General features: G+C 33.2%; 1 protein-coding gene across 1 annotated transcript; it reads right to left on the bottom strand.

Annotated features, from left to right (window-relative positions):
- Nucleotides 1–675: 675 nt before the first annotated feature.
- On the bottom strand, nt 676–8,065 carry LOC134233310 (uncharacterized). The gene is made up of 3 exons (XM_062715277.1): nt 8,036–8,065; nt 1,891–2,249; nt 676–1,791 (listed from the first exon to the last, which is right to left on the bottom strand). The coding sequence occupies exons 1-3, from the start codon at nt 8,063–8,065 to the stop codon at nt 714–716; spliced, it is 1,467 nt and encodes a 488-aa protein (XP_062571261.1). The 3' UTR covers nt 676–713.
- Between the last annotated feature and the right edge of the window lie 3,061 nt (nt 8,066–11,126).

Genomic DNA, 11,126 nt, shown 5'->3' with positions numbered 1-11,126 from the left:
TAATGTAATGACTTCATTTTTCTCTGATCAACTTCCTTTTTTATGTAGCCATACATCTTTATCAAATGCATATGTACTTTATGTCCACAACTGATTTGACATACAAGAACTTATCTTCGAAAGAAAATTAAAACGGGAAAAGCTACCGACAAAACAATTTGATAAAACTAGAATATCAAGAATATGTCGTTTTGCCATTGTTTTTGGTCGTCACAATGGCCTTATCAGCAAAGACGGATATTCCTCATACTAAACGTTAGGTCATTCTTTACTTTCTGAATTGACTAAGGATTAATTTTTTTTCTTGATTATGACAGGGAGCTCACGGTGGGTGTGGCCGGTCTACCAGTTCCATTATTAAGATTTGTATCATTTGTAAAGGTCTTTGTTAATTCTGCTCCCGTTCGGTATTGTCTCAATGATCTTAAGCTTGATTGATGTTCTTTATCTCAATATTAATTTTAATACCATCCCGAATTTAAACGAGAACATAAATATTCGATTGTGTTGCTTTAATTTTCCTTAAAGTTACAGTGTAACACACATTGAAACACACATATCAATTAAAGATACCAGGTAAATAGAAAAACAAAGAAAATTGAAAGCAAATATTTACACATTAATAAATGGCACGCATATAACTGGAAAAATATTCTAAAAAAAATATAATGATTACAGAATATCAAACATACTTAATCAATGTTCAATTTCCTTCAAAATAAATCACTTTCATCTGAGGACATCGAAACTTTTTCAAACTCAACTTCTAGATTCTTCTTTTCTTTCAGTAGGTTTAGTGCAGAGTCCATTCGGAAACAGACAGCCAATTCATCGCGTGATAGTCTCCTCAAATTATCGTCGTCTCCTTGATCAAAACTGCCCAAAGATGCAAAGGCCCCTTCACTGTCTTCGCTCACTTCTTCTGGTCTTTCTTCTAACCGAGAGTCCTTATCTTGCGTGGCTTCTGGCGTGGTCTCGGAATCGTTATCATCGTCAGCATTGAGGCTGCGCACGGTTCCCATAAGCATGCCAAGAATATGAACATTTTCTTGATCAACTGAATTATCAGGTGCAAAAACTATGGACCCACTATCCCCTGGCTCGCAAAATTTCCCGCCTTTTCCTAGGACAAGGAACACATCATCTCTGTTACCAAACCTTTTTACCACAAAGCTGTAGCACTGAATGCGACCGTCTGTCCAACCTGTTGTCGCGCCTTTTTTATGGACGTAGTCCATTGTATTTTCTAAAGATTCAGTATACACTGCTGCATTACATTTTTGTTTCTCGGATCGCATGAAAGCAAGCTCGCAGTTTTCTTTGATGTAGTTATCACTATCTACTTTAACAACAGAAAAATCAATAAAATTATGTATTCCCGAAGGATTAGTAAATATACAAGATCCGATTTTACAAGATACAGAAGGTTCTTTCAATTTGCCATAAGCAGGCATATCAAGACACGGGAAAACATGTCCACATGTTAAAATATATATGTCCTCGAATGTTTCCTTATTTCTCACAAAAGCACCTATAGTTGCATGTGATGTGCTTTCACCTAAGTTCGACGAATGAGTTGTATTATCATTTTTGCGAAATATTTCATCGCCTTGTTTTAAACATATGTTAAATGTGATATTGTTTGCAAGAATTTTAAGTTTGGTTTTGCGGAAAAATACTCCGTCAATATTCTCTAGTTCTGCTTCGAGTGCGTCTACTAGCATTGCATCTTCAACAAAAACTTTCAGATTTCCATTTCTCCAAAGTCCAAAAGCATTCACTCCCCGTCTTCTGTAAAAAAAAGAAAAATCTTGAAATTGAATTACGATAAATAAAGATAAGAAATCCGAAATTACCATTTGATATTAACTTTTATACTAGAATTTTAACCTGCTTAAATGATCATAAATTTCTCGTGGAACTCCATGTTTATAATTTGGCTGCTGGTTTTGAGAAACTGGTATATTGAAGTCCGTATCCCATCTTTTTAACAATTTTATTAGTGATGTTGCTTCTTCTACTAATCTAGAATCCGCTTCTGAAATGTCGAAGATTTTTCTAATATGTTTTAGAAATGAACACAGAGGTGCTTCAAGACATTTTGTAATCGCTTCTCGAACACTGTCCTTCCTATGTTCAGTGATATGAACATACGTCGGTGGACTTTCCAGTTCCCTTTCACAAGCATGTTTAACATAGACAACTTGATTGAGGGAAGATGCATGTAGCCCCTCAAATGGGAGTGGTGCCTAAAACAAATATGAAGTATTTCAGTCTCAGTCTTTGTAGAAGCTAGCCTTTCTTATGTGTTTTATTGTAAACATTGGTAAATTTGACAATTTTTATTTGCCATATGCAATGTATTATGATACAGATGTAATAATACCTGTTGATCACATTTGAATTCAAAGAAGACATGAACACTTGCTTCCCAAAACTTTCCATGATTTTTCCATGTACTTTTATTCCCTGAAAGTAAAATACCTGAAGAAAAAAAGATGCTCAATCAATTTCATGAAATTAATTAAATACAGTTACTATTACTCATTATCATTATTAGACATTATCTTGATATACTGAAAAGAAAAGAAAACAGGGTAATGTATTATATGCAAAAACTTAAAGCTATATATGATGTTTTTAAGCTAAAAAAATTTTTTTTAAAAATAATCGTTAGGAAGAAAAAAAGATATCCTATTAATATAATTTGCTTTAGTTTATAAAAACAATTAAAACCCAAATTTTAAATTTACATACCTTTTCGTTTTGATAGAAGTCTCAAGTTTTCTTTTCTAGTGTCTCCAGAGACTCTTAGTTTTATTTGAGGACACTCGTGATGAAATATAGAGTAGTCCACTTGGCTTTTTACAAGCTTTTCCTCGCATGATTCATGTGCAAACTGCCTAATAAGTCTATATACATACTGGAAATGAGGAAAACTTTCGCAAGAATAATATATTTCTTTGACTTCTTTTACTACGTCTGTAAAGAAAGTTCAAGGTTCTTTTTATACTTGACCTCATTTTGTATTCTAAATTGATTTTTTTAAAAAGAGACTGCCTGTTTTCTCGTTAAAATGCATAAGAAAATGAATTCAGTATTTGTTAAATATAAATACTATCAAAAAGGACATGTTACACGACTGTCTTAAAATAAATGCCCCCATGTACTTTTTTTCAAGAAGAGTCTCATTTTTGGTTAACATTTAACTTAACAAAATTACCAGTCTCACTCTCATAATATTGCTCTCTGTGGATCAGCTGCTCTTTGTCTTCGATTTTCCAAGACAGTTGAAACTCGCTTATCATTAACGCTTCCTTTCCTAAAAGAAATGTTCGTAGAATTAAAAGAAAATTTGACGTTGTTTTATTTTAAAGAAACAAGTTGCTGTCCTTTAAAAAAGGACTGCAATACGTGGACCATATGCATGTTTTTCTAACTGAAATTCAATTAAGAATATCCATGTAGGTTTGTTCACATTTTCTACAATGATCTGCCTACAAATGACTGATTGTAGTCTCAAAGCAAAATTGTTAAATTTTTATCTCTGATTAGTGGCTTTTAGTTTTGTCAGTTTAAAAATCTGGCTACATGTATTTTGATACGTGTAACTCATACTGGCTAGGACTTGACACATCTCCTGGATTTATACGGAATAAATTTATAACGGGAAAATAGACCCCCATTAAAAACCTTTACTACAGACGTCTATCATCGATATTTAGATGGCTGAAATATTAAATTATGTTGCGAGCCTTGATACACAAAACCGGTGAAAACTTGTTATATATTTTAAAAGCTAAAACTAGTCGTTGAATGACTTTTTTCATGCATTCAAGTCTTTAAGTTCGTGTACAAGTATCTATACATATACTGCAAGTTCCTCCTACTTTTTATCTGCTTGTACCATAGAATCAATGTTTAGTTTGTATATAAAAGTATATGTAAAATAGAGAAAATCAGATCAGCCAATGAATATGTAAGGGACCAGGCAAAATTTATCACAATGATGGGACCAGTACAAAACAAAATCTTCATTTCAAAAAAGTACGTGTCCCATGGCTTTGGTATTTAAAAAAATATCTGTCCCATGCCTTGAGATTTAAAAAAAAAGTTATTGTCCCATGGTTACATCTTGGTGTTAGTGAAATGATTGGAACAAAACTGTATAGAAGGAGTCTCTCAGACTACATATATTTCAAACATCGAGAAAAATGGGGGTCTTTTTTTTTTGTTCATTTTCATCTGTTGTTATATTTTTCATTAAAATTTGCCATTTTTTATCATTCACTTCAGTTTCAAAGATATGATTTTCCCCCCGAATTTTTTTTACAAAATATAAAATAAATATTTCGATCTCTTGGGTTAAGTACTGCAAGTCATTGAAAAAAGTGTGTCCTATGGGTACTTAATGCTAAAATTGTTTTTGTCCCATGTTTTCTTTCATGAAAAAAATCATTGTCACATGCCTGTTTGTACCGGTCCCATCATTGCGATAAATTTTGCCTGGTACCTTAAAATGCGATTTGCAGATTTAAAAGCGCGATTTGCAAATGAATGGCATATTTTCATTCGAGTAGGGCGAATTATTCTACGGGCAAGTTACCTAGGTGCGAACTCTCTAGCATTCACGGGCAAGCGTAGCCTGTCGTTTGCCCATGGCATCCGGTTTAACCTCGCTTATATATTTATTGCGTGGACCTCAGGGTTCACGGAATAAACATTCTGCCCCTAACCGGGACCTCTTTTTCTTTCTAAGACACAAGCTCGATTGGAGTATTAATTCAGAGCAGCACGAACCCAATCGTGAAGCCAACTACTGTATACAGGGTTATTTTCGCCCCGTGTTATTTTCGCCCTTTCACATTTGGAAACAAGTTTGCCCGGTTTTAAATTCGCCCAGAAAGATTTTAGTTAAAGATTCTATACTATTTACTTTGAATTCGCCCCGTTTTAATTTCGCCCTTTTCCGACGAGGGCGAAAGGGGCGAAAATAAAACAGGGGCAAAAATTTCCCTGTATACAGTATAAAAGATAACTAGAAATGCCATATTGCATTCAAAAATCAATTATGCGGAAAGAAATGCAAATTTGACCTGTTACGTGTACGCATCAAGATATTCGCACTTATATTTATACCAAAAATCAGCTCATTAACTGCATGTGTAGAAATATGTGTGGAAAACCAAGTTGGACAGTCAGACAGACAGATAGACAGGGGAAACCTTAAGTTCTCTTCGGTTTTAGCGGTAGGGGACTTATGAAATACGGTACCAATTTTGAAGCATCAGATGCAACTTTCGACAAATCGTTGCCCTACACTACACGGTAATTGAGAATGGAAGTGAGATACAGTTATTTTGATATTAGTTTTAACAGAGGATTGTTACCAATACATATGTTGTAATGAAATATTTCAATTTCTAATTTTTTTCTCTGTGATAACTGTTTGAAAGTTGGGGGAAGTTATTTCTTGATAATTCTGCCGGAATGTAAATTAGGCAGGTCGATAGGTCAGCAGCTAAGGAGGACTAAAACGCATGCAAATCTCGTGCGCATCTGTCTCTGTGTCTAACGCTAAGGAGGCCAAATATGCATGTAAATCTCGTGCGGCTGCCTTTGTGTTTGACGTCAGTGTGCGAGGACAATTGAAATTGGCATGGAAGCCCTCATGTAATTTAAGTTTATTAGTCTACATATTTAATGTCTAAGTCTACAATTTTATTTCACAATGAAATGGAAATATAAGGAATCACTGTCTAGTTTTGAGAGTATGCCAGGGACATCAACAATAGTGGGAAACATGGGATAATTTTAGCATAACGGGCTTCGCCCGTTATGCAAATTATTCCATGTTTCCCACTATTGTTGATGCCCTGGCATACTCTCAAAACTAGACAGTGATTCCTTAAATTAATTATTATTTATAAAGCACATTTTACAACAACTCTATGCCGATGGAATTCTCACTTCTATTCTCAATGAACGTGAAGTGTAGGGCAGCGCTGTGAGAATTCCATCGGCATCAAAAGCAAGTTTTTTGACTTGCCTTGCCTAGATAGCCGAGCGGTCTAGTGCGCTGTTCCTGCACTGCTAGGAGACAGATTCCGAAGGTCGAGAGTTCAACCCCGGGCTTGGGCGGAAGTGGATATCCATGTAAAAGTGAATTTCTTCGTGCTTTCTACATTAATATCTCTTCACTTAGGGGAGTTATGTTAGTTTAAGAGTTGTTGTAAAATATACGTTGTTTTATGGATAAATGTTATGCAATTGATCTCTAAAGTTTTCTTTTGCTATATTTTGCTAGTTATGAGGGGGTATATAATAAATTTATCATTATAACAGTAACTTGATCCGAAGAGCCGTATCACGTCTCGTTGACAGGCGCGGATCATCAGATCAAACTCGACGCTTCGCGTCTCGTTAGATCTGGTGATCCGCGCCTGTCAACTCGACGTGATACGACCCTTCGGATCAAGTTACTGTTATAATAATATATATAGATCTATGAAAAAAAAATAACGTATAAAAGAAAATAACGTGACTGCTCCGTATCGCCCGATCATGTTCTTTCAGCCGACAAGACCATAAAAATTGAGTCGCCCGACCATCGGCTCAAATGTGACCTAGACATAACAGTTTGATTTTAACCGTCGGCTGAATTTTAGAAACCCTTGTTGTCGAGACGGACGGCCGACTTGATAAACTGAACGCCAATAGTCGGTGGATGATCGAAGGTTGGTCGACGGATTGCTTCAAATGAAAAAAAATTTGCCATCGACGCAGACAAAATTAAAACTTGGACCGATGGACACAAAATTAGTCCCCAACCAAAAAAAGAGAGATCAAAATTGGGCAACTGACGACTGCCACCCAAATAATCAAATAATTTTTTTGGCTTCAAAAACTGTCGGCCGTTAGTCGTTTCTGGAAATATGACTAGGGATATTTTGTCTCTGTCTCTCTAGAACTGTTCCTACCATACGTGTTATCCATATCTTCATCCTAGTAAAAAAAAAAAATTTTAATAAGCTTGCATGTTAGACTAGAGAGAAAGAGAGAGAGAGAGAGAGAGAGAGACAATTAAGGTTGGTCTGTTCTTTCAAAACTTTCTGTCAAACTGATTTTTTTTCAATGTATGAAAATGTCATAAACTAACTAAGACATCCATAAAATCCTCACAGGTTAATTTTCAAACAACATATCTTCGAGTACATACCTCTAAATAACCAACAGCCAAAATTGAACAGCGTTATCATATTTCATTTAGTTGTGTACCAAATTACATCAAATTTTTGTCAAAAATTATGAAAATCAAAAACATCACTTTGCCAAGAGAATATTCGAAATCTTTATTAGATTTCATTAACAAACTGATGTTGAATCTGTCCACGTCTTTAAGGAAAGAAAATCTAGAAATATCTATATTTTTTATAATTCTCAAAATCTTAACTGTTTATATGCCTTTTTTTTGTAAAATTATTAAGAATTCTATCTAAGTTAACAAAAGCAAATACTATCTTATGGTTGACCAGAAAAATTTAACAAAACATCCTTTTTAACACGTATACCCCCAGTTTTGGAGTGTAATTTTTCAATCATTCTTTGCAATTTTTTTCTAAAGTAAAATTAAAAAGATTATGTAGGCTTTAAATCAATACAATTAGACCTCAAGTTAGTTTGTTTATAAAAACAAAATTAAGAGCATTAGGCCCATAAAAGCAAAGAATAGTTCTGTGTCTTTGTACTAAAGATCCTATATATGGACAGAGTGCAAAGTGTTAATTTCCATAGGTATCGTATATTAAATACTTCGTATACATAATGACACAATAGATAAATATATACTTGCTAAATTATTTTCAATCATCCAAAAATATCTTATTTCAATAGACAAGCGATAATCAGAATTTTATATTAGTGTGTAGATTTAAAACCGGATCCGTAAAAGTATGGACCTTCCTTAATCAGAAAATGCACACATTTTAATTATTCTTTTTGTCATAATGTAACAATGAGAAAAATTAATACTTACTTGTGCACCATGTTTACAGTGATGAGCCATCTCTTAAGTACAAGAGTATACCATTTGATCTCAAAGAAGCCACTCTGCCATCTGATGGCAAGAGAAAAACATGAGGCATTATATGCTGATTTCTGGTGCGGTCGAAGAATACCCAATAGAGAACGGTAACAATTAAAGAATTGTTAACCTTTCTTTAGCATCTGATTCAACATCTAAAATTTTTAGGGGTCTGTGTTTCTTCCCATTCAGATTGATTGATGTATAATACGTTCATCTTTATGATCTTTGCCTCTGCTATGGAATTGTTAACCTTTCTTTAGCATCTGATTCAACATCTAAAATTTTTAGGGGTCTGTGTTTCTTCCCATTCAGATTGATTGATGTATAATACGTTCATCTTTATGATCTTTGCCTCTGCTATGGCATTCTAAAAACAATAACCTCATAGTCCTCTACCAATCAGATTAAAGTCGGATTGGTCCTTTACCAGACAATAGCAGGAATACATGCTTTAAATATTTACAAAAACTGATATCTGATTTAATATGTATGATAAATCAGGTGTTCAAAATATTGACAAAAACCTATATTGAGGTTATAAAGATGTTTTTTTACACAGTCACGTACTGTGAACTGATTTAAAGAATGATTGTATTGTTAGGATTGTTAAAATGACGTAAGAAATATAGACATCCTAAAATAGATAACTTTGGTAGCGTAACTTTGCCAAATTATTTGAGGCAGTAGGCCAATAAAGCACTTATACATTTCTTCTACTTCTTTAGCTAGTAGTGTTTGGAAATTGGGGCTGCACTTCGATTGATTAAATTGACCGGGACAGCCGAATGCAAGGATGCTTATTTCATTGTAAGAATGTATTTTTGGTGCCTTATTGATGAAATCGGAGAAGAAGTCCAACTGTACATTTCCACTTCGTCCATCCTTCTGTCCGTCCATCTGTCTAGCTGTCAGTCTGTCCCTTCGACTGCCTATCAGTCATGTGGTTTTTCGCATTTTTTTTTCGAAATGCCAGCAATTAGTTAGCTGAATTTTGGGTATGTGTATCTTGATAATTTAATTCCAGTTTCTTTCCGCTTCATTGATGTTTGACAAATTATGATATTTTTAATAATTAAGACTTTTCCGCACTTTTTTCTGTAAATGCTTGCTGATTTTCGACATGCCTGTGTATCAACGGTCAAATATAAAAAGTCAAGGTAACTGCATTCGAATTTATTTATTTATTTTTTAATGGAAACATGTTTGTTTGTAAAACACTTGTTTGTTATTAAAACAAAAATTTGAGATGAATGAGACTGTAGTCTAAATTCATTAAAATGACTTTTATGTCGATGTTTTCAGGAAATTGCAGTTAAACTCTAAATGTTTTATTTAAAACTATAAATTTTATTTGATAAATAACTTAAATTTGGAAAGAGTCACCTACTTAAAGCTCAGTTTAATCAAATTTTATGCTGAACATTTTTGGAATACCTGTTTATTGCCTTTAAACATGACAGTAAAAAATAACATTATTTTGTTTATATTGATATTACTATTAAAGTTTTTACTAATTTATTTTGTATTTCAAGAAATATTGTTGTTGTATTAATTTATTTGAATACCACTTAAGAAAAATCTAGAATCTGTTATTTTAAAAGCCACACATAGTTTCTCTTAAAATCATTGTTTTATTCTTCATAATCACTGACTTTGCAAGTTTCTCGAAGTTTAGTTACTAAGATTAGAATATGGGCTATGTAAACAATGGTTACATCATATAGTTTCAATTTTTAAATATATTGTTGAATTTCGTAAACGCATGACTTTTAACAAACTTCATAAGAAGACCTTGCGATTCTTTGATGAACTACATGAATAGCTATAAAATATTATTAAGGACAAATGCAAAGTAGATAGAACTTAATCGTCCCTGGAGTTGAAGAACCCCATACTTGTTTTCTGCATGTCATTGTCCATATGTGTGTTGTACACTACTTAAAAACAGGTGTAGATAAACAAAACAACTACATTATGTGCTTCATAATTTTTGAATATTTTTATTTGAATTATATTTTAAAAACCCCTGGTAATATATACGCTGATTTTTTGTCTACAAAAATCTTATGGCACCATAATAATAAATTAACGATATCTGGAAAAAGCATTTTATTGTTTTATTTAGATGAAGGCAGCCAGAATATTGGTGACCTACAATACTTCTAAATTCATTTTCCCTTTGACTATATCATGCTTAGATTGATTAGTACATTGTAAATCATTTTGTGAAACATGAAATACATCTGATGAATGATCATTTTACATGAAAAAAAAAATTCAGGGATTCTTGCTATTTTTTTTTTGGGGGGGGGAGGATCGAATATTTCCTGCACGCGAATAAAAGTTGGTTTACAGTACTTGATATGTTTTTTTCAAAGTGCGTCAAATTTTGGACAACATCAACGTACTTTGTAATTTTTTTTTTCAAAGTGCGTCAAAAGTGAACATCAACATTCTTAGCATGAAGGCACTTAAAAAAATGTATTTAAACTAAAACTTCCAGACTTTTAGCTATAGAGAGCATTTTCCCCTTACATTTCTTTCGAAAACCAGATGAATTGATCTATCATCATCGAGAATTGAAAGGGGACAGGTAGAAGGACCCTCTACAATATTAATTTCTTTATCGTTCCTGACCATATATAAGTATTTATAATTTTCTCCTTAACATTAAGTTAACGTAAAATAATGAAAAAAAATAATACGATTTCCTTTAAAAAATAATACCGGTAATAGCGCACCCTCTTGTTCTGTTGAAGAGAGGCTCGGGAGCCACATCGCTGATCAAAGCAACAAAACTTCGGCCAAAATGATCAAAAATTCTAATACACATCAACATTATAAAAGGCATAAATATTTTTTCATACAACTTTAAGAATAATCTATTTAAATAACTGTAAAATAAAGGCCATCATCTTGCACAGAAATCAGAAAAAATGATACTTCTAAAAAACTTATCAAATAACTTTTAAAACCCGTTAATCTCAGATCATGAAGTGAAGTCATCAACAATATGTTATTCATGAACCAGCTTCAAGCA

This window comes from Saccostrea cucullata, unplaced genomic scaffold (genome assembly GCF_032062105.1).
Source record: "Saccostrea cucullata isolate Sc308-1 unplaced genomic scaffold, CSIRO_AGI_Scuc_v1 ctg4171, whole genome shotgun sequence".
In the NCBI taxonomy this organism is placed as follows: Eukaryota; Metazoa; Mollusca; class Bivalvia; order Ostreida; family Ostreidae; genus Saccostrea; species Saccostrea cuccullata.
This window is presented reverse-complemented; position numbering and strand designations above follow the sequence as displayed.